General features: G+C 46.8%; 1 protein-coding gene across 2 annotated transcripts in view; it reads left to right on the top strand.

The window, feature by feature from the left end:
* KCTD10 (potassium channel tetramerization domain containing 10) overlaps positions 1-22864 on the top strand; it is a 33396-nt gene extending 10532 nt beyond the window's left edge. Inside the window, exons 3-7 of one of the 2 annotated variants that reach the window (XM_030218236.1) lie at positions 13125-13294; positions 17494-17580; positions 18413-18465; positions 19896-20091; positions 21945-22864. In XM_030218236.1, coding sequence (XP_030074096.1) covers positions 13125-13294; positions 17494-17580; positions 18413-18465; positions 19896-20091; positions 21945-22163 — 725 coding nt within the window. In that variant the 3' untranslated portion in view covers positions 22164-22864. Of the gene's footprint in view, positions 1-13124; positions 13295-17490; positions 17581-18412; positions 18466-19895; positions 20092-21944 lie in introns of both variants that reach the window. The other variant, XM_030218235.1, reaches the window with a different exon arrangement.
* The last annotated feature ends 1057 nt before the right edge of the window (positions 22865-23921 follow it).

Raw genomic sequence — 23921 nt, 5'->3', positions numbered from 1 at the left:
TCAACCGGCTCCCCATTGTCCACATGTTTGCTTACCCCCTCAAAAAAATGCATTAGATTGGTGAGGCAAGACTTCCCTTCACTAAATCCGTGCTGACTTTGTCTCATCAGTCCATGTTTTTGTATATGCTCTGCAATTTTATTCTTAATAATAGCCTCCACCATCTTGCCCGGCACCGACGTCAGACTCACCGGTCTATAATTTCCCGGATCTCCTCTGGAACCCTTCTTAAAAATCGGAGTAACATTGGCTACCCTCCAGTCTTCCGGTACTACACTCGATTTTAGGGACAGATTGCATATTTCTAACAGTAGCTCCGCAAGTTCATTTTTTAGTTCTATTAATACTCTGGGATGAATACCATCAGGTCCTGGTGATTTACTACTCTTCAGCTTGCTGAACTGACCCATTACATCCTCCAAGGTTACAGAGAATTTGTTTAGTTTCTCCGACTCCCCCGCTTCAAATATTCTTTCCGGCACCGGTGTCCCCCCCAAATCCTCCTCGGTGAAGACCGAAGCAAAGAATTCATTTAATTTCTCCGCTACGGCTTTGTCCACCTTGATCGCCCCTTTAACACCATTTTCGTCCAGCGGCCCAACCGACTCTTTGGCCGGTTTCCTGCTTTTAATGTATCTAAAAAAATTTTTACTATGTATTTTTGCTTCCAACGCTAATTTCTTCTCAAAGTCCTTTTTTGCCCTCCTTATCTCCGCTTTGCATTTGGCTTGGCATTCCTTATGATCTATCCTGTTACTTTCAGTTGGTTCTCTTCTCCACTTTCTGAAGGATTGTTTTTTGGCTCTAATGATTTCCTTTATCTTACTGTTTAGCCACGCCGGCTGACGTTTAGTCTTTTTTCCCTTTTTTCTAATACGTGGAATATATTTGTCCTGAACCTCCAGGATGGTGTTTTTAAACAGCATCCACGCCTGATGCAAGTTTTTTACTCTGCGAGCTGCTCCTTTCAGTCTTTTTTTCACCATTTTTCTCATTTTGTCGTAATCACCTTTTCTATAGTTAAACGCTAACGTACTTGATTTCCTAGTTTCACTTCCTTCAATGCCAATATCAAAACCGATCATATTATGATCACTGTTATCAAGCGGCCCTCGTATCGTTACCCCCTGCACTAGATCATGAGCACCACTAAGGACTAAGTCTGGTTTTAACTTTTTGTATTCTAGTAGTAAGTAATAAGTTGGGATTGATTTCAGTGGTTTGGATTATGGAAAATTATCCTGAAACAATAAGAAGCAACGGGGTTTTTATGCTTTTTAATAAAATTAGTGTGAAACTGTGCATCCATCTGCTGTTTTCAGACTCTGAACTCCAGTCACACACAATGTCGGAGGTGAAAAACTAAAAATAATGGTCCGTGTTAATACTGGATAGTAGTAACTAATTATCCATAATAAGCAGAAATACATAGATATCAATTTTTTTTTTTTAATATCTTTATTGAGTCGTTGGTTCATAAAACAATAACAATTCATAACCTCCCAACATTTCGATGCATCCTCACATTCAGCTGAGTGTGTACATTATCCACATTCACATCTAGTAAGTAGAAATACGTATTCTTTAACTTGGTCAAAAAAACCCATACATGACTCCATTTTTTTCTATGATTCCCCCCCGCCCCCTCCTTTAATCAGTGTTGCATTACTGTACCTTACGGAGACCTCCACACTCACCATGTTCCCACTCACCAAACCCTTGCAGCCTCATTACCCGTCCCTCTACCATTCCTGGGAAAAGGTGACTAAAGTTGCAGATCCAAAATGTTGGAATGGCTGACTTTTTCATGTCATGGGTTCATAAGCAGTCTGCAAAAGTTACATGTCTGAACTTCTGTAACTTCTTTTTTCCCACTTAAAAGGATTGCGTTTGGACTATATTATAAATATATTATAAATTGTTTGCTGTAACAGAATTCATTAAAACCTCATTTTACGTTTGTGGACACTTTAGTCTCCTTCTCCCAGAGGTAGTCACATTTATTCAGACCTGGATGTCTTAGATTTTTTTTCTGCTTAGGTGTAATACTTAAGAGCCAGGATTATTTTCTTTTTAGAGCAAGTCAGTATACTTTTGAAAGTTCAGTTAAGTAAAAACATGCGTGCTAAGCGTTTTCCTCCCATTTCTTTTCCCTTATTTGTCCAAACTATGAATCTTTCCCCCAGAAGCATTTCCTGGGTACATTCTTGAGTCTGATTCCAGCAAAGCGACTCATTAGTAAGGCTTCTGTGTGATCTCACCGAGTCCTGACTCTGCAGATTCAGCTGCCTGGCCAAATATTCAGATTTGCTTCTAGATTTTAATAAACAAGAGATTTTAGTGTGGGCAAACTTAAACTGCCTTGGTTTTCTTCTTAGTGATTTATTTAAAGAGATGTTCCAATTGTGTAGGATTAAAATGTTTGGACTGAAGCAGATCCTAAAGTATATTATAAAGTTGCCGTGTTGTGTCCTCCATAGAGAATGACACGGGGATAAAATTTGTTCCCGTCCCCGCCGCATCCCCGTGAGCTCTGTTCTCATGTGTAGAAGCCTCAAACACTTATGATTTTATATTTAAATCTTTTTATTAAACTACTAGGAAAAAATGCCCGTTTCTGAGTGCAATGAAACGGGCGCTAGCAAGGGGCCCCCTCCCTCCGTCCCTCGGAGCTACTTGCGTTACTTGTTCGGGGTTCGCGTTCGCCTCGCGTTTCGGCCCTCGACGTCATGACGTTTTGACGCGAGGGCGGTGCAGACACTCCAGGGCACACCGGATATCTCGGGCGCCTCAACTTCCGTGGAGGCTTCAGAACTTTGGGGTTGCCTTTTATATAGAGAGATAAAAAGGAACAATATGCTGTGCAACTGTTGTGTATAAATTACAAATAGAAAACAATAATAACAGCGATCAGCTATAATAACCCTCCTTCCCACCACCACCCTCTACCCTTCCAACCCCAACAATAGGTGACTTCTACTACCCCAAGGAATCCTAATCCACTCTGTTAAAATGTCCAGGGGTACAAAAAACAACCCATTCTATATGCCCTAGGAAGCACTGTTATGATTTTTTAATCTGTAGATGAATAAGTCACCAACAATCTCAGGATTCAGTCTCTTTTTCTTTTCTTCCACAGTCCTTCCCGCAATAGATGTCTTCTTAGAAGATGTGCTGGTAGCAGGATGTACAGGATCCCCCATTTAAAAATTTGCTAGTTGTGGCCAGCATGATTGCTTGTTTTTCAAAAAAAAAATTTAAAATATTGTCATCTGCATCAATCAAACATAAATAACAATCCAGTTCATTAACCGACACTTCAAAGTTGAAAGTGGCACGGGGACAAATTTTGTCCCCGTTTTCATGGGCTCTGTTCCCCCCCCCCCCCCCCCCCCCAAATGTCATTCTCTAGTCCTCCATAGTTCTTTCACACAGACCTCACGGGATCAGGAACAAACATTTAACACCTGTTGTTCTTATCCCTGGACCTCTTCTGGGAATGTATATTGGGTGTAATTGAAAATGTTTCATCCTAAGGAAATCCTCTGTCCTAGTATTAAGCTACTTTATGGGGTTTTTACTGTGATACTATCCCTGTAGCCACTGGAATTGCTGCTACACTGCCTCTGAAACCTGAAAATGGATGGCCAGGAAAGAGTTACTGGTCACCAGTAGCCACCTGGGTCTTGTATTTCCTCCACACTGTCTGTGAACGTATATATTTTCTGCATAAATGTGTACTGAATGCACTGAGGATAATGGGGCACTTTTTTTTTTTTTTTTAATCAGCAATCCCAAATCTGCTCTGCAGAGAATTCCCAGTATTTTCAGTTTCTGAACCAAATGCGACTGTCTGTGAGTGCTCTCCATAGAAGTGGGGGACATGAGAAATGTGTTGTGAATATTGTAAAAAGTTGGGATAGATAATTCTCATTCAATTTTCCACTGGTTTTTCTCACTGTTGTTTGTGTGAGCGTTACTATAATTAATTGAAGCACAAGGTGTGCTTATATATAAACAAAATTCAATACGGAGAATTTCAATGATTGAGAAACGTATCCACCCTCTACGAGTAGCTTTTTACCTTGGGGTTAGCATTCTGCTTGGGTGAGTTATAACTAAGAATTTCTCCGGATATTCATCTTATAATTTTACTGCTTTTTTTCATCTCCACATACATGCATTCATTATTTTCAATTGATTTGGATTGTGGAATTTTCCTATATGTCCTTCATGATATACCAGTGGTCTTATTGGGAATTATATATGGGAGTTAGGTTTATTAGAGCAGCATTCAGGTCCCTGGAGTAGTGTAGTTGGTGAGTGCAGTGCATTATGAAGTGGGGGACTCAGGTCCCTGTCTCCCTCTACCTGTGACACTTGTGGTGAAAACTGTGAGCCCTTCAAAACTCACCAGGAACTCACTGTACCTACATATAGGTGCCCCCCTTCACTCATAAGGGCTTTTGTAGTGGTGTACAGCAGTGGCGTACCAAGGTGGGGGCGGTCCGCCCCGGGTGCACGCCGTAGGGGGGTGCCCCGGCGCGCGCCTGTGGGCTCCAACTTCGCTAACTTCGCTCGTTCTCTGCAGCTCCCTCTGCCCCGGAACAGGTTACTTTCATATCATCAAGCTGATCAATCCATAGACTGGTGGGTTGTGTCCATCTACCAGCAGGTGGAGATAGAGAGCAAACTTTTGCCTCCCTATATGTGGTCATGTGCTGCCGGAAACTCCTCAGTATGTTCTCTATCTCAGCAGGTGGTGGTCACACACAGCAGCAGCTCTGGCTAGGCCTCCAAGCCTAATTTTTAGGTTTTGTTGAGTGCCTGGGGTTGAGAGCTCTTCTTGAGCAAGTGCAAACCTGGTGGCGCCAGGTCCCTCCTTTTCTCCCCCCTCCCGCTGGCTCCGTTAAAAAAAAAAAAAAAATTTTGAACGTCCTTAAAGGCGTTTATTTCGACGTTTATTGCAGCTACTCACTGGGACACCAGGTCGTTACAGCTCGGAGCGGAAAGCAGGTAATTTTTACCTTTTTATAGCGGGCAGGGGGTTCCCCGATTGATCTCCACGTGGCATATGGCGTCGGAGGGCGAGGGCGCAAAGAGTCGCTCCCCGGATCGCTTGGGCGCTTCTAGAGGGGATGCGGGGGTCTTAAAGTCTGATTCGCCCTTGTTGGGTGACAGTTTCGTGACCGATGAGTGTCCCGGTCCTTCCTCCGGTGTGGCGGTTTTTCCCGCCATAAACGCCCATCCCCCGCTGCTCGCCTCCGCCATCTTGGCCGGCCACGCGGCTCGGACGGCTTCTTCTTGGGCCGCCCTTGAGGTAGGAGACATTAATGTCATGAACGCCCTTAATTTGGGCGACGGCACAAAAGCGGCTAAAGTTAAGCGCCGTTCTTCCCGCGCGGCTCCTTCGCGGAGTGTCGCGCCGGACGCCATCTTGGATGCGCAGCATGTCTCTCCCCCGCTCTTGCGAGCGCCGGTTGAGGGTGCGTCTAGGGCTGTAGCCCAGGCTGTGGAAGTGCACAGTCTGGGGGGTTTCTCCCCTGAGTTTGTTTTGCTGCTGCATCAGGCCTTCCTTATGCAAAACGCTGCCCCTGCTCCCTCGTCTGGTAAAGAGGTTGAGGCCCCCGGAGGTAAACGCCCTCGGGTTGATTCCCAGGCCTTGGAGGACTTTGTCTCCTCCGATGTAGATGAGGGCAGCATATCTGAGTTCTCCCAACGGTCCTTTGCGGTTTCCTTGGAGGAGACGGATCCCCGCTCGGATGGAGCAGATGACCCCTCTGCAGCGCGGCTCTTTAGCTCAGAGGATTTGCCCAACCTGTTAGTGCAGGCCATGGGCATTTTGAAGATTTCCTCTCCGGAGGACGTCTCTCCCTCAGCCCCTGTTGGCTCTGCCATTATGCTGGGGACGAAGCGCCCGCCTAGAACCTTCCACGTGCATGATGCTATGCACACCTTAATTTCGGCTCAATGGGATGTCCCGGAAGCGAGCCTTAAAGTGGCTAGGGCTATGTCCCGCCTCTATCCTTTGCCTGAAAGTGAACGTGAGGCCTATCTGTGGCATACCGTGGATTCTTTAATCACTGCGGTGACTAAGAAAACGGCGTTGCCGGTGGAAGGTGGCACGGCCCTAAAGGACGCCCAAGACAGAAGATTGGAGGCGGCCTTAAGGTCGTCCTTTGAGGCGGCTGCTTTAAGTTTGCAGGCCTCAATGTGCGGCTCCTATGTGGCCAGGGCGTGCCTGACTATGGTGCAGCGGGCTTCCCCCTCGGATCATTCCTTGAGGGCTGATTGGCCGGCCCTGGAATCGGGCTTAGCCTATTTGGCAGACTTGCTGTATGATGTCTTGAGGGCCTCAGCTAAAGGCATGGCTCAGACAATCTCTGCGCGGCGGTGGCTTTGGCTGAAGCATTGGTCTGCTGACCACGCCTCTAAATCCTGCCTGGCTAGATTGCCTTTTAAAGGCAAGCTGCTCTTTGGGGTCGAGCTGGACAAAATCGTGACCGATCTCGGCACGTCTAAGGGCAAGAAGTTACCAGAGGTCAGGGCTCGGGCTAGTACTCGCCCCGGTACCTCCAGAGGACGGTTTCAGGAAGCCCGTCGGTACCGCCCGGGCAGGTCGGGCTCCTCTGCCCCCTCTTCCTTCAAGAGGAACTTCTCCCCCAAGCAGCATTCCTTTCGCAGAGACCGCCATCCCGGAGGTGCTCTCTCCGGTCCTTCCCCAGGGTCTCGTACCCAATGACGGGGCCTTGGTCCACGCCCCAGTGCAGATTGGAGGACGGCTGTCCTCGTTTCTGGGCGAGTGGACCACAATAACTTCAGACGCTTGGGTGCTGGAAGTCATCAGAGACGGCTACAAGCTAGAGTTCTGCCGACCCTTAAGAGACGGGTTTGTACTCTCTCCCTGCAAGTCTCCGGTCAAAGCTGTGGCAGTGCAGCAGACCTTGGACAATCTGATCCGCCTGGGTGCGGTCGTTCCGGTGCCAGAAAATCAGCTTGGCAAGGGGCGTTACTCCATTTACTTTGTGGTACCAAAGAAAGGAGGTTCTGTACGGCCTATCCTCGACCTCAAAGGGGTCAATCGGGCCTTGAAAGTTCGGCACTTTCGCATGGAGACTCTCCGCTCTGTTATAGCGGCAGTGAAGGCAGGGGAGTACCTGGCATCCTTGGACATCAAGGAAGCGTACTTGCATATTCCCATCTGGCCTCCTCATCAACGCTTTCTGCGTTTTGCAGTCCTGGGCCGACACTTCCAGTTCAGAGCCCTCCCGTTCGGGTTGGCTACTGCTCCGCGGACCTTCTCCAAAGTAATGGTGGTCATCGCGGCCTTCCTGAGGAAGGAAGGAGTACAAGTCCATACTTATCTGGACGACTGGTTGATCCGAGCCCCCTCTTATGCAGAGTGCGGCAAAGCTGTGAACCGGGTGGTTGCTCTTTTGAGCTCCCTGGGGTGGATCATCAACTGGGAGAAAAGCCAGCTGCGCCCAACTCAGTCCCTGGAGTATCTGAGAGTTCGATTCGACACCCAAGTGGGCAGAGTGTTCCTGCCAGACAATCGGATTGTCAAGCTTCAGGCTCAGGTGGACCAGTTCCTATTAGCCTCTCCTCTTCGGGCTTGGAACTATGTGCAGCTGTTGGGCTCTATGACGGCCACGATGGAAGTAGTGCCCTGGGCCAGGGCTCATATGAGACCACTACAACACTCTCTGCTGCAGCGCTGGACTCCGATGTCGGAGGATTATGCTGTGCGCCTTCCCTTGGACCCAGCAGTGCGCAAGGCGCTGAGCTGGTGGACGCAGACAGACAAGTTGTCTGCAGGAATGCCTCTGGTGACCCCGGAGTGGATTGTTGTCACGACGGACGCTTCTTTGTCGGGCTGGGGAGCCCACTGCTTGGGAAGGACAGCGCAGGGGCTCTGGTCTCCTGCAGAGGCAAAGTGGTCTATCAACCTCCTGGAACTCAGAGCCATTCGGTTGGCGCTTTTGGAGTTCTTCCCGGTACTGGCGTTGAAGCCAGTACGGGTCCTGTCGGACAATGCCACGGCTGTGGCCTATGTCAACCGCCAGGGAGGTACCAAGAGCGCCCCTCTAGCCAAGGAGGCCATGAATCTATGCCAGTGGGCGGAAGCGAACCTGGAACAGCTGTCAGCGGCCCACATTGCCGGAGTCATGAATGTCAAGGCGGACTTTCTCAGTCGCCATACCTTGGAGCCCGGAGAGTGGCAGCTATCTGCTCAGGCGTTCTTGGACATCACGAAGCGCTGGGGCCAGCCGAGCCTAGATCTGATGGCGTCATCGGCCAATTGCCAAGTGCCGCGCTTTTTCAGCAGAGGACGGGACCCTCGATCCCTGGGAGTAGATGCTCTTTTCCAACAGTGGCCGACACAAGAGCTTCTCTATGTGTTCCCGCCCTGGCCCATGTTGGGCAGGGTGCTAGACCGGGTGGCAAAGCATCCAGGCCGGATAATCCTGGTGGGTCCGGATTGGCCCAGACGTCCCTGGTATGCGGACTTGATCAGGCTCTCAGTCGACGATCCTCTGCGGCTGCCAGTGGAGCAGGGCCTGTTGCATCAGGGTCCCGTGGTGATGGAGGATCCCTCCCCCTTTGGTCTTACGGCCTGGCTATTGAGCGGCAGCGTCTGAGAAAGAAGGGCTTCTCAGACAAGGTCATCGCCACTATGCTGAGAGCGAGGAAGCGTTCTACTTCTACTGCTTACGCCAGGGTTTGGCGTATCTTTGCAGCGTGGTGTGAAGCAGGCTCACTTTCTCCCTTCACTGCTCCAATTTCTTCAGTGTTGGCGTTCCTGCAAGAAGGTCTGGAGAAAGGCCTGTCGCTCAGTTCCCTTAAAGTCCAGGTAGCGGCTCTGGCTTGCTTCAGGGGCCGCCTGAAGGGTGTTTCCCTGGCTTCGCAGCCAGATGTGGTGCGCTTTCTCAAGGGAGTTAATCACCTGCGCCCTCCTCTGCACTCAGTGGTGCCTGCGTGGAATCTCAACCTGGTGCTAAGAGCATTGCAGAAGCCGCCTTTTGAACCCTTGTCGAGGGCATCTCTGAAAGACCTGACGTTGAAAGCAGTCTTTTTGGTGGCTATCACTTCAGCCAGAAGAGTTTCCGAGCTCCAGGCACTCTCATGTTGAGAGCCTTTTCTGCAGTTCACTGAGGCAGGAGTGACTATTTGCACAGTGCCTTCCTTCCTGCCCAAGATTGTTTCTCGCTTCCATGTGAATCAGCAGCTCTGTCTCCCTTCCTTTCGTAGGGAGGACTACCCAGAGGAATTCTCTGCTCTCAAATATCTGGATGTGAGACAAGTTATCATCAGATACTTGGAAGTGACCAATGATTTCCGGAAATCGGATCATCTGTTTGTCCTGTTTGCAGGTCCTTGTAAGGGTCTGCAGGCTGCTAAGCCTACAGTGGCAAGATGGGTCTAGGAAGCCATTGCAGCGGCTTATGTGGCCGCGGGGAAGGTGCCGCCTATCCAGCTGAAGGCTCACTCCACTAGAGCTCAGGCGGCCTCGATGGCAGAGGCCGGGTCCGTCTCCTTGGCAGAGATATGCAAGGCGGCAACTTGGGCATCGGTCCATACATTCTCCAAGCATTACCGCTTGACTGTGGCTGCTCGGGCGGAGGCCCGGTTTGGAGCTTCAGTGTTGCGGTCAGGGATATCTATGTCCCGCCCTGGGTGAGTACTGCTTCGGTACATCCCACCAGTCTATGGATTGATCAGCTTGATGATATGGAAGGTAAAATTATGTATCATACCTGATAATTTTCTTTCCATTAATCATAGCTGATCAATCCATAGCCCCTCCCAGATATCTGTACTGTTTATATTCTGGTTGAATTTTAGGTTCAAGTTTAGTCTTCAGTTACTTCAGGAGGACTTCATGTTCAAGTTTTTTCACTTGGATTCTTCAAGAGTTGAGACGAGTTTGTGTTACAGTGAGCTGCTGCATTCCTCTCCCCTCCGTTTTACGGGGCTGGATTGAGGCTTAAATTCTGCCGGCACTCCCTCCCGCTTCGTGCGGCTGTAGGGCAGCTTTGTACCCCTCCCGCTTCGGCGGTGTTAGGGTCAGTCAGCTCCTCCCGCGGTTGCGGTTGTAGGATAAGCCAGATCCCCCCGCATCGGCGGGGTGGTGTCCCTCCCCCGCTCCGCGGGGATGAGCTGGATGGATTCCCCTCCCCCACTTGTGTGGGGATGAGCTGGGTTAATTCCCCTCCCCCGTTTCGGCGGTGGTGAGCTGGGCAGAGTGTCCCTTTGTGGGTGTAATTCTCTAAGTGCTGAGTCCTGCGGATGGAGCTTTGATATCGACATACTGAGGAGTTTCCGGCAGCACATGACCACATATAGGGAGGCAAAAGTTTGCTCTCTATCTCCACCTGCTGGTAGATGGACACAACCCACCAGTCTATGGATTGATCAGCTATGATTAATGGAAAGAAAATTATCAGGTATGATACATAATTTTACCTTCCTGTTCCGGGGCAGAGGGAGCTGCAGCGAACGAGCAAAGTAAGCGGTCGGAGCCCACAGGTGCGCGCCGCGGCACCCCCCCCCCAGCGGCGTGCACCCGGGGGGGGGGGTATCATTTCGCCGGGGGGGGGGAGGGGTCATTTCACAGGCGAGGGGGGGGGGCTTATCAGCGATCCGCCCCGGGTGCCATCCAGGCTGGGAACGCAACTGGTGTACAGTTGGGGGTAGTGGGTTTGGGAGGGCTCAGCAGACAAGATAAGGGAGCAACAGTGAGGTGTGTACCTAGAATTTATTAGAAGTCCACTGCAGTGCCCCCTAGGGGGCCCCATTGCTCTCCTGGGATATCTGAGTAACGTCTGCTAAAAATGCTGGTTTATAACTTGTGCAGTTTTTTTTTTTTTTAATGGCCTAAAGAAAAACAGAAAACCTTGTTCGAAATGGTATTTTCAAAAAAAAAAAAAAAGATAGGATGGTTTTTCTTTTTTCGAAAATGGTTATATTTTTCTGTTCGGATTTTGGATGTTTAGTGCAAAACGTCCAAAGTCCTACTTAGGTGCAGTATTGAAAATGCCCCTCTGTGTATGTTCAATTACGCTTTTATTTTTACATTTATATTGTACTGCCTTTCTTTGGGGAACTGGGTTCGATTCCCACTGCTGCACCTTGTGTCTGTGGGCAAGTCACTTAACCCTCCATTGCCCCTGGTTCAAAATAAGTACCTGAATATATGTAAACCGCTTTGACTGTAGTTGCAAAATACCACAGAAAGGTGGTATATCAAGTCCCATTTCTCTTTCCCTATTTGAGATTCTACATGGAATGTTGCTGTTGCTACTATTTGAGATTCTGGAATGTTGCTACTATTGGAGATTCTGTTGCTACTACCGTGTTTCCCCGAATATAAGACACTGTCTTATATTAATTTTTGCTCCCAAAACGGCGCTAGGTCTTATTTTCAGGGGTGTCTTATTTCGGGGAAACACGGTTGGCCCGCCCACCCTCCCTCCATCACCCCTGCAACTAACCCCCCACCCGAGATGGCCCCCCCACCCGAAGTCGCCGGGCCCCCCCTCCGTCGCTCCGGAACTAACCTGAAGCCTCCTTTCACTTGCCTTCCAGTTCGCATCGCAGCAGGGCAGGCCTCTCCTTCCTTCCGTGCCCCGCTCTCGCCTGACGTTACGTTACGTCAGGCGAGGGCGGGACACGGAAGGAAGGAGTAGCCTGCCCTGCTGCGATGCGAACTGGAAGGCATGTGAAAGGAGGCTTCAGGTTAGTTTCGGAGCGAAGGAAGGGGGCCGGCGATCTCGGGTGGGGGGTTAGTTGCAGGAGCGACGGAGGTAGGGTGGGCAGACCAACCGTGTTTCCCCGAAATAAGACATCCCCTGAAAATAAGACTTTGCTAGGCCTTACTTTCGGGGGAGGCCTTATATTTACTAAGGGCACCAAAACCTGGGTAGGTCTTATTTTCGGGGGATGTCCTATTTTCGTGGAAACACGGTATTTGAGATTCTACATGGAATGTTGCTAGTGGAGGAGTAGCCTAGTGGTTAGTGCAGTGGACTTTGATCCTGGGGAACTGAGTTTGATTCCCACTGCAGCTCCTTGTGACTCTGGGCAAGTCACTTAACCCTCCATTGCCCCTGGTACAAAGTAAGTACCTGAATATATGTAAACCGCTTTGAATGTAGTTGCAAAATACCACAGAAAGGCAGTATATCAAGTCCCATTTCCCTTTCCCCTTTAATGGTTGAGCTTCTGCAAAACCTTAAAGTACTTTTTTTTTTCCCGTTTTGTGTGCTGATCCTTTAGTGAGTGAAAGGTTACAATCGCGGATTATTCTTCTCTTTTAAAAGAAGAAAAGCATCAAGCTTTGGGGGTTAGGGTTGAGTATAAACAGAAGGATTTATTGACAAATTGTTGAAATATTTAAATTTATTTATTGCTTCCCTTAAAAACCCCCAAATGACTTACGATACAAAATGCTCACAACTCCTCCCACCCAACCTACTAGAAAATCAGAGAGACATCCACCCCAACTATAACTCAAGGATAATGATTCTAACCCATCTGTGTATCGCTCCCTCCTTTCACCTAATATACAGCAATCTTGACAGCGATTCCACTCGTAGTGTGAATTCTTGCCTTAACCACCAAGACACCACTAAAGACTAGAAGAGAAATATCCTGAGGGAAAAGTCCATTGAACATTATTAATTGTATTTATTTATCGGGTTCTTGAAGCCTGGATTGGCCACTGTCGGAGACAGGATGCTGGGCTTCATGGACCCTTGGTCTTTTCCCAGTATGGCGGTGCTTATGTACTTATTCCCTGAAGAGGGCCCCCAAAATCGAAAATGTTTGTCATCTTGTTCTGTCTTTGTTGTGGTGGTGGTTTTTAATGTTAATATTCTCAGAGGTATTTTAGCATGCAGGTTGATTGTAATCCACAAAGGACAATTGTGATTCGGCAGAACTGTAAATAACTTATTGCATTTATAATATGTTTGATCCAAAGCCCTCTATTGGTTTAAGACCCACATAAGTTGCGAACTCCATGAAGGGAATCCCCAGAATAAAATGTACCTTTTTTTTGGTAGTGGACACTGTTGTCAGATCTTTCCTTTTAATTCATTTTCCTTTTTCCTTATATGTAGGCTGGATCCTAATAGATCGATGTGGGAAACATTTTGGTACAATTTTAAATTATCTACGCGATGGTGCAGTTCCTCTCCCGGAAAGCCGACGAGAGATCGAAGAGTTACTTGCAGAAGCGAAGTATTACTTGGTACAGGGACTGGTAGATGAATGCCAGGCAGCTCTGCAGGTAGGCACAGAAATGCTGCTTTATTCTCAACCTCTGGTCACAATAGAATTTCCTGGTTGTTTTTTTGTTGTTGTTGTTGTTGTTGTTTGTTTGATACAAGAAAAAGAATTGGCTCTATTGTATTTTCAGTTTAAAGGACCCTGTTTTCTAAGGCGTGTTAGCGTGAGCACTAACCGTGTAGGCGCCTATAGGGATATTGTAGGCGCGTAAACGATTAATGCAAGTACATGTATAACGTGCGTTAAAAATACTAATGCGCCTATAAAGCGGCTTAGTAAACAGGGCCCAAGGTGTGAAGCAGAAAAAAAATGCCTGATCTAAAAGTGGACTGTAACATTTCGAATCCACAATAAACTTTTTTTTTTTTTTTTTTTTAGTTTTCTTAGTTCCCAGGTTGTTTGTTTGTTTTTTGTTTTGTTTTTTTCCCCCAATTTGGATTTTGGAATAACCACTCTCTATTCTTGAGGGGGCTATGGATGCCTGTTGGGGAATGTAGCTGTTTTAAATTTATTAGAATTTTATTTAACTACGGTATTATGATTTTGTATAAGTTTTATTTGAAGCAACAATTTTTTATGCTATGGTTCAGTCCTTTCCTATTATTAATGACATTCCTCTTCTTCCTTTGTTTGCTGTGTTGTTAAATTTGTTAACTTCTGTGTGTCAGAAATGGCAGTATATCGAACATTTTAGAATATTAGTGCGGCTTAGTAACCAGAGCCATATGTGTGGGTATGTTATATCGGTATATTTTTACTAAGATGTGCTAATTGCAAAATTAGCACATTCTTTTCTTTTTAAAGCTTTTTCTTTTGTGTTTTAACAGGCTTCATGCACTAATAATGCCAGCAACAACCTAGAACAGTGATTCCCAAACCTGGCTGTGGAGGCACCCCAACCGGTCAGGTTTTCAAGATATCCACAATGAATATTCATCAGAGATTTGCATACCGTGGAGGCAGTGCATGCAAATCTATCTCCTGAATATTCATTGTGGGTATCCCGAACAGCTGACTGGCTGGAGTGCCTCCAGGACTAGGTTTGGGAACCACTGAAAAGAGAAAAGCCCTTAAAAATAAATGTATCATTTTTGTAATTAGCATATTTAAAAAAAAAAAAAGTAAACTCATACAGCGTGCGATGTGTGGGCACATTTATATTTATTTTTACATATTTATGCAATTTGCTTGTTTCAACAATTTTTATTGATATAACATATTAACAATCAACCATCTCAGTATCTAATATAATAAAACACACCCTCAACGTTCTGAAGCCACGTTCTGTGAAGCCGGAAACTTGAAGCCGGAAGCCGGAAACTTGAAGCCGGAAGCCTGAAGCCTTGAAGCCTGAAGCCTTGAAGCCATCTGACGTCACTCCCAGGCTGAGGCTGAAGGGTTCAGCCTGCCGTCTCTGCCCCGCCCTCGCGACAAAACAAACAAATCCGGAAGCGAAACGTCAGGGAAGGAGGCGGCGCTCCCGACGTCTAGCCTTCCCTTCGCTGTGTTCCGCCAACAAGGCGGAACACAGCGAAGGGAAAGCTAGACGTCGGGAGCGCCGCCTCCTTCCCTGACGCTTCGCTGCACGAACCGCCACGGAGGTAAAGTTAAAAAGAATAAAAAAAAAAAAAAGGATGCATGGATGCGAAGGGGGGGGCATGGATGCGAAGGGGGGGGGAGAAGAGGGCGGGCCAGGCTGGGACATGGGAGAGAGCGTAGCATGGATGCGAGGGGGGGGGGGGGAACATGGAAGGGCGAGAGGGGACTTGCTGGAAAAGGATGAATGGAGGCGGCAGGGGACAGAGGACCATGGATGGGCATGGATTGGGAGGGCAGGACTCAGGGAGAGAGGGAAATTGCTGGATAGGGAAAAATGGAGGGGCCAGGTGACAGATGAGCATGGATGGGCATGGATTGCAAGGGCAGGACTCAGGGAGAGGGGAATTGCTGGATAGGGATGAATGGAGGGGACAGATGGGCATGGATGGATATGGATTGCAGAGCAGGCCTCAGGCAGAGAGGGAAAATGCTGGATAGGGAAAAATGGAGGGGCCAGGTGACAGAGGAGCATGGATGGGCATGGATTGGAAGGGCAGGACTCAGGGAGAGGGGAATTGCTGGATAGGGATGAATGGAGGGGACAGATGGGCATGGATGGATATGGATTGCAGAGCAGGCCTCAGGCAGAGAGGGGAAATGCTGGATAGGGAAAAATGGAGGGGCCAGGTGACAGATGAGCATGGATGGGCATGGATTGGAAGGGCAGGACTCAGGGAGAGGGGAATTGCTGGATAGGGATGAATGGAGGGGACAGATGGGCATGGATGGATATGGATTGCAGAGCAGGCCTCAGGCAGAGAGGGGAAATGCAGGATAGGGATGAATGGAGGGGGCAGGTGACAGACAAACATGGATGGCCATGGATTGGGAGGGCAGGGCTCAGGGACAGAGGGGAATTGCTGGAAAAGGATGAATGGAGGGGGCAGGGGACAGATGGCCATGGATTGGGAGGGCACGGCTCACACTCTCTCTCTCATATACAATGTCTTTCTGACTCTCACTCTCACACACTCTGTCTCACACTGTATCACATTCACTCTCTATGTGCCACACAGTCACTCACACACTCGCTTGGTCTCATACACTCACTCAAACAGAGAATCTGTGTCTCACACACACTCTCTCTCTCGCCCACACACACACACTCTCACTCACACTGTGTCTCACATATACACTTGCACACACTCTCATTCTCACACACACACTCTCTCACAAACACACTCACACCCAGACTCACGCTCTCTCTCACACAATCACACTTTCACTCTGACTCTCAAACAGACACTCTCACATACACTCTCCCAAACATACACACTCCGAGGAAAACCTTGCTAGCGCCCGTTTCATTTGTGTCAGAAACGGGCCTTTTTTACTAGTATGTCCATAAAAAAAAGCATAACAGTACAAACATGAGACCATCACATGATCAAGGTTTTGAATTTCATACACCCCTCTCCCCTCCATAGTCTATAAAATCCTATCTTTTAGTCAGTTAAACAAGTAAGACTCATCTGTATATTCTATTATTATAGTCATGAACATTCAATAAAGGTAGAGAGAGCCTGGTCTCTTATAGTAACATAGTAGATGACGGCAGAAAAAGACCTGCATGGTCCATCCAGTCTGCCCAAGACAAACTCATATGTGTATACCTTACCTTGAATTTGTACCCATCCTTTTCAAGGCACAGACCATATAAGTCTGCCCAGCAGTATTTCCCACCTCCCAACCACCAGTCCCGCCTCCCATCACCGGCTCTGGTACAGACCGTATAAGGCCGCCCTCCCCTATCCTCGCCTCCCAACCACCACCCCCTCTTCCCCCCACCTGCTCCCTACTACCCTTACGTTTCTACAACAAAGTAGACAAAGACTTAACAGTAACTTTCGGAGCATTGAGGTAAGGCCGATGTTATACATTGTAATACAAGTCTTCCGTCATATACTAGTCCCCATCCCATATCTCCACATTCCCCCCCCCATTCCAGCTTCTTCCCCCCTCCCTACTTAGTAACCCCTCCCCCCCCTACCTATCCCATTGCAACGCTCAAAGTGCTAAGGAAACTCAAATACCTTTGCCAAGGGAGTTTATTCAAGATTTGGCTACGTGCTCAGGGTTGTTCAATATGCATAAAAATATGAGAGTTCTACGAACTGCATCAACTTTCAAAAAATCCTTTCCTTTTTATGGTGGTTGGGGGGGGGGGGGAATTTATCTGGTATTGCAAAACTTGAACAGGCAGCTAGAATGCCACATGAAATTCCTGTGTGTAACATAAAAAGATCAAATTATTTTGAATTGATTGTGAATTGCGTCACATTGGGGGAAAAAAAAAGATTTCTGAAATTTAAATACATTACCAGTTCTTTTCATGTTTAATTAAAAGGTCTGGTCCCCTTACCTCCAACAGATCCCAATAGAACGGTTCTTTTGGGTAAATGTCCTTCAATTAACGATAAGTATATGCAACCAGAACTTTTGAAATTTCTTGCATGGCTTCATGTTCTCCACCCAGATTCTGTGCTGTCATGCTATGGTTTCACATCTCTGTTGAAAGTCAGCTGATTTACCAAGCCAAAACAAGAATATTAAATGTGAGGAGAATCTCTTTATTTTGACTGAAATGTTTTGATCCAGCAGAATAAAGATGCGTACGAACCTTTCTGCAAAGTACCGGTTATCACATCCTCCAAGGAAGAGCAAAAGTTAATAGCAACCTCAAATAAGGTAAGAGGGCCTATTACTTTTTACACATATTTCACCCTAAAAAATAGGGTGCATCTGATACAAAGGCTCTTCCTCCTTTTTAATGTTTTACTGATTTGTTGTTAGCTGCCATTATAACTTCATCTATAGTTTAGAAAAGCAGAGAATTTGACTATATGTGGTAGGGATGTCAAAAAATACAAAGTTTTTGGTCTCAGGTTGGAAAGGAGATTAGTCGAGTAACAGGGGAACATCTCCCATTAGAGAAACTTATGATGCTACTGGGCTTCACCAAAACATCGGGATTGAGAGTCTTACGTAGGAATGATACTCTCGCTTTCTTACAACTCGCCGCCCGGTTGGTTGTGGCGGCGGAATGGAGAAAGGTGGAGACCCCATCCATACAGCAACGATGGAGGAAAGTCTGGCAGATAGTAGATTTGGAGAGAGCAGCGGCACTGTCTCACAACAGGCTACAAGCTTTTGTCATCCAGGCAATTAATGTAGTTGGTTGGGCGATCTGCTGCGACATTAAAATAAGAACTCAAGGGTATCGTAGTCAGTTAAGAGAATCCTGGCAAATATGATATGTATTACTGCATTTGAAACTTCAATAAAAATATTGATACAGAAAAAGAAAAGCAGAGAACAGTGGCAGGCTCTGTTATTGTTGAGTTCCCTCTTTGACACAAGATAGGCCAAGAGCTTGACTTTGCTCGCTCTTCACGCATATTTCCAGATTGACCATTCATTTTTGGTTGTCTTACATCCTGTGATCAATTTTAACATCTCTAGCTTTCTTTTCCCATATTAAAGAAAACATATTGAACTAACTTTCTCCCCTTTTTTGCAGCCAGCAGTAAAATTGTTATACAACAGGAGTAACAACAAGTATTCATATACCAGGTATCGGACATCCTATATAATAATTCTCACCTCCAACGTTCGAATGTGCCTGGGACCGTGCCTCCCTTGGAGGTGATCTGCTAGGCAGGCACGCACTGACGTCAGTGACAGCTGATTCCGAGGCAAGGGGAGGAGTACTCCTCCCCCTGCCTCGGAATCAGCTGTCACCCCCGCGTTACGGCTCCCTGGACCCCCCCCCCCCCCCGTTGTCGACTACCTGTGCTGACGGGGGACCCAAACCCCCGACAGCCGAAGTCCTGTTCTGCCCTTCGCGGCGTTGGTTCCTCAGTGATCATCTCTTCAAGTTTCTGTGCATGCGACAGAACGTCTGACGTCGGACGCATGCACAGAAACTTGAAGAGAAGATCCGCGAAGGACAGAACAGCACTTCGGCTGTCGGGGGTTTGGGTCCCCCGTCAGCATAGGTAGTCGACAACGGCGGCGGGGGCCGGTTTTTGGCGGGAAGGGGGGGTCGACAGGGTCGCAGAAGGGGGGTCCACGGGGCTGTAACGCAGGGGCGGGGGGGGGGGGGTTGAAAACAGAGGAAGGGCAGACTGTGGAACACCAAGAGACGGTGGGGGATTGCCTGCCTAGCACCCGTTTCATTGGTTACAGAAACGGGCCTTTTTCCTAGTAGTTGTAATGATTTAGTCAATGCCTAGTTTTATCCTAGTCGGCTTTGAACGGTTTCAGTTCTGCTGTCTGTCATAAAATCAGTATTTCAGTTGGGTGGGGGGGAGGGGTGCAGAAGTTTTTCAGTGGCTACAAGAAGCAAATACTTGATACCGTAAATTGATTGCTGTGGTTTCCATTGTGAACTCTTGATTCAGTCATCTGGTTCTCTGGAGGTCTGTGTCAAAGTTAACATTTGCAGGAAAGTAGATTTTAAAAAAGCCTATTTTGGGCAGAAGACAAAGCACTTTGAAAGGATTTAGTATTTTATATCGTACTTGCATTCTAGCAATAGTTGTGTGGAGGCTTGTTCAGAAGTTCTTGTGTATGGTGTGAACCATGATTGATCTCCAAGGTTTCTCTGTACAGTTGCCCTGCCGCCTCTTCCTCCTCCTTTCCCCCCCTAAATCCTATCCCTACCTCTCCTCCCTTCCCCCCCCTAAATCCTATCCCTACCTCTCCTCCCTTCCCCCCCTAAATCCTATCTCTGCCTCTCCTTACCCCCCCCCCCCCCAAATCCAATCCCTGCCTCACCTTTCTGAAAACTGCCCAACTCCTATATGCGCATTATTTTCTACCTTTTGCTGTTTTAAAAAAGAAAAAAAAAGTTGCTTCAAAATGTAAATATTTTTTTACTTAAAAAAGATAAAACTTTAATTCAAATGTTCTCCTTGTTTTCTAACTTTTTCACTTTTAATTGTTGAAAGCCGGTAGGCTCTTTGTTCTGTGCTGATGGTCTTTCCTTTTCTATTTGGCAGTAACTCTGATGATAATATGTTGAAAAACATTGAACTGTTTGATAAGCTGTCACTGCGCTTTAATGGGCGGGTCCTCTTTATCAAGGATGTTATTGGAGATGAAATCTGCTGCTGGTCTTTTTATGGACAGGGGCGCAAGATTGCAGAGGTCTGTTGTACATCGATCGTGTATGCTACTGAGAAAAAACAGACCAAGGTAAGCATTCTCTCCTGTACTGCACAGAGGTGCAGCTGCGCCAGCCTGCTGCAAAGTCCTTATACCTGAAATCGTGCTTCAGGACCTCCATGGCTTGCACATAATGAAAACTTGGTTGCAACTGAATACTTAGGATTCAGAAAAGTTCTGAAATCTTAGGGGTCCTTTTACTAAGCACATAAGCGTCTACGCGCGCCAAAATGGAGTTACCACCCGACTACCGTGTTGCTCTTGCGGTAATTTCATTTTTAAAAAAAATCTGATATGTGTGGCCGAAAAATAATTTTTATTTTCGGATGTGCGTATTGGATGCGCGCCAAGTGGCATTTGACGCACGTAGGTCATTACTGCCCGTTACTGTGTGAAACTTTACCGCTAGGTCAGTGGCTGGTGGTAAGGTCGCAGACCCAAAATGGACGTGCGGCAATTTTGATTTTGCCGCACGTCCATTTTCAGCAAAAATTTTAAAAAGGCCTTTTTTTTTAAATCGGGCGTGCTGAAAAATGGATCGGCGCGCACCCAAAACCCGCGCCTACACTACCGCAAGCCATTTTTCAGCGCAGCTTAGTAAAAGTATCTTGGATAGTTTTTTTTTGGGTGGTGGATTTTTTTTTTTTTTTTTTTTTAAATACATCAAGATACACATTTGCTTATTGATACCTGAGGGTTTTTTTTTTTTTAAGATGGTGAACTTCTACTGTTTTTAATGTTAGTCTGACTACTTTGTATATTTGGAGCTCTTTAAAGCCTCCTGTGCTATAAATCATTCTAGAACCAATACCAATACATCTCTTATAGTCCACATATACCATTTAAATGAGGATAACACTATCAAAATGAAACCTAGTTATATCTTGGGAAGATGCAATGAATCACTTAGGGGCTCATTTTCAAAGCACTTAGCCTTCCAAAGTTCCATAGGTTTCTATGGAACTTTGGAAGGCTAAGTGCTTTGAAGATATGCCTCATAGTTCATAGACCGAGTCATAGCAAGTATTTTTTAAATAGCCAAGATTTAAGACACAAAACTGTAAATAATTTGTTGTTAATGTAATATATAAAGGAAGTTCATTCCACATTTTGTCAGCAATGAAGGGAAAATTTAAGCTCAAAAAATGTTTCTATTTAACCCCCCCCCCACCCCCACCCTGACACAGCCCATTGAAAGTGAATGGGTTGTGTTAGCATTAGCGACCGGCAGCCACTAGTGCGGCTTAGTAAACGGGGATTAGTTAGGGCTCTAGATTGTTACCCTTTTGCAGGGCTTGACAATATAAAATCTTAGACTGCAATACATACTTTAAAAGTAATATATAAATATTATTTATTATTACAATTATGTGATTGACCAGGCCTTTCAGAGGGTGTGTTCTGATATTAGATACAGAAGAGAACTTAATGATTCCAAATTCTGCATCGGTGTTGCACACCAATCGCGTTTTAAAAATCTCAGGAATATTCAGTGTGGATATTCTGAAAATCAGATCTGTTGGGAGTCGGGGGGGAGGGTAAGAAAATCCGCAAGCGCAGAGAACTCAAAAGTCCCATGGGAAAGCACAAAAGGGAAGAAGTGGGAGATTGTGTTCCTCCAGTCTCTGGTTGCTGTGGTCAATCTTGAGTGAAAAACGTTTATTAATAAAGGAATCGACACAACGTTGTGTGTCGGCCGCTAGGCCTATATCAGGAGTTTGTGTGGATAGAGACTCCTGATGCAGGCCTAGCGGGAGTCAGAGGGACCAGGCTGGGGAACTACTGATCCATTATGTATAGACAACATGATTTGAAAGTAAAGTGGATGGCAAAGAGTATTTAGTTGTGCTGTTCATGAGTAACCCTCTTCGTTGTGAACACAGGTAGAGTTCCCGGAAGCGCGTATTTATGAAGAGACGCTGAACATTCTGCTGTATGAGGCTCAGGATGGGCGTGGCCCCGACAACGCCTTGCTGGAGGCCACAGGAGGGGCTGCAGGGCGCTCCCATCACCTGGATGAGGACGAAGAACGGGAGCGGATTGAGCGTGTGCGAAGGATTCACATCAAACGTCCCGATGACAGGGCTCATCTTCATCAGTGAGGTGATTGAAAGCTGCTCACCATTGTCTCCTGTGACAGTGGAGGGGTTAATCACATGCTACCTGACATGGACAGCCAGGTGAATTCATTATTTATGGTCTCTGAGTTTGTATCAAGCTAGATTATTTTTATTTTATACATATAAATATTTTAGTGTGTTGAAGTAGTTCTGTCATTGCACATGTAAGAAAATAATATATTCAATCACTTTTTTGTAATAAACATGACGATGCACAAATCATTTGCCGTTGAAGCCTAGAATATCTGTGAATTCTTGACATTTTCCACAAACCGTGGGAAATTTTTGTTTTTCTCCAGATTACTAACAGAAATGTGTTTGGGAAAACATTTTTGATCCTGACTGGGAAGTTGGTTCAACACGGAGCAATACGAGGCCCAGACTACTTTTGTCCTTTGCAACATTTCAAAATGGAGTGTTTTCATGTGGTAGATGTGTATGTATCCCTCCCTATATGGCATATAGGAGGCAGTCCTATAACAGGGCGCCATCATTTTGTGCAGACAGTGAGTAGAGTCAGACCGAACCCAGGATCTTCGGTTTCTGTTGAAACCAAATCCGTGGCCAAAATTGGCCGCTCGGTTTCAACCCTTGCTGTCACTGCCACTTCTACTGTGTACAACCAGCTTCCATTACCCACCACCACACACACAGCCACCTGTCTTCCCCCCCCCCCCCCCCCACCCCGATCTACCTCAGCCGCCCTGGTAGTCTAGTGGCCTAAGCAGGACAGGAGCGATTCAGTTGCTCTAACCTCGGCCATCTCTGCTGCCAATTGACCACCATGAACTTCAACAGTAATCTCGGCAGCCATCTTGGGATTGGAGCCTTTATTGGTAGGAGCCAGAAGCAGGCCCTCGGGTGGGGGGGGCGGCGGCTGATGGGTGGGTCTGGAATGGGAGGAAAAAGAGGCTGGTGGTGGGGGGCAGTGAGTGAGGGGGGAAGGGAGGCTGTGTGCAGTAGCGATGGGAGTGGGGGAATTTCAGTTTCAGCCGAAAATGCCCTGCATTTTCCACCAAAATCTGAATTTCGGGCCTTTCTGTGCTGAAACCAAAATTTGGTCATCCTATAACATTGAGCCTATTTTGTAAGAACGCTTACGCACATTTTGTGTTCTTAAGAATATAAGTGTAAACTGAATCCCCATGCTGAAATGTAGGCGTGTACATTACATGTCCACAGGAGAAGCAGGAAGATGCCCTCTACAGAAATCCAAAGGATCCAAAAAAGAGGTAGAGGATGATACAATGACAAATCTTATCAGGGAGGTGAAACTCAAGATACTTTATCAGCGCACCAGAGAGGAAGGCCCAACACGGGCAGTGTTTGGTGATTTTGGTTTTTATGTTTATTGTAATGTATTTTCTTTTTATATATCTTGGGCAAGCCGCGCTGGGTTTCTGCGCAGCCCCTACGTTTCAACCTACACTGGCTACCTGTGAGAGAATGAATTGCATTCAAGATCTGTACTTTGACACATAAAATAATCTATGGCTTAGCTCCGGAATATATGATTCCTCTAATAGATCTCCACCTAGAAATGCCATCACTACAGCACGCACCTTTTTACAACTCCATTATCCACCTTGCCGGGGTGTTAAATACAAGCTTCTTTTTGCTTCCACTTTCCACTACTCTAGCCCGAAGACCTGGAACGCTCTTCCCCTGTACCTAAAGTCGCAAGCTGACCACCCTCTTTTCAAGAAGCTGCTGAAAACGTACCTTTTTGAACAAGTGTAT

This window comes from Microcaecilia unicolor, chromosome 11 (genome assembly GCF_901765095.1).
Source record: "Microcaecilia unicolor chromosome 11, aMicUni1.1, whole genome shotgun sequence".
Lineage (NCBI taxonomy): Eukaryota > Metazoa > Chordata > Amphibia > Gymnophiona > Siphonopidae > Microcaecilia > Microcaecilia unicolor.
The sequence above is the reverse complement of the archived record's forward strand: the minus strand, read 5'-3'. Positions and strand labels throughout refer to the sequence as shown.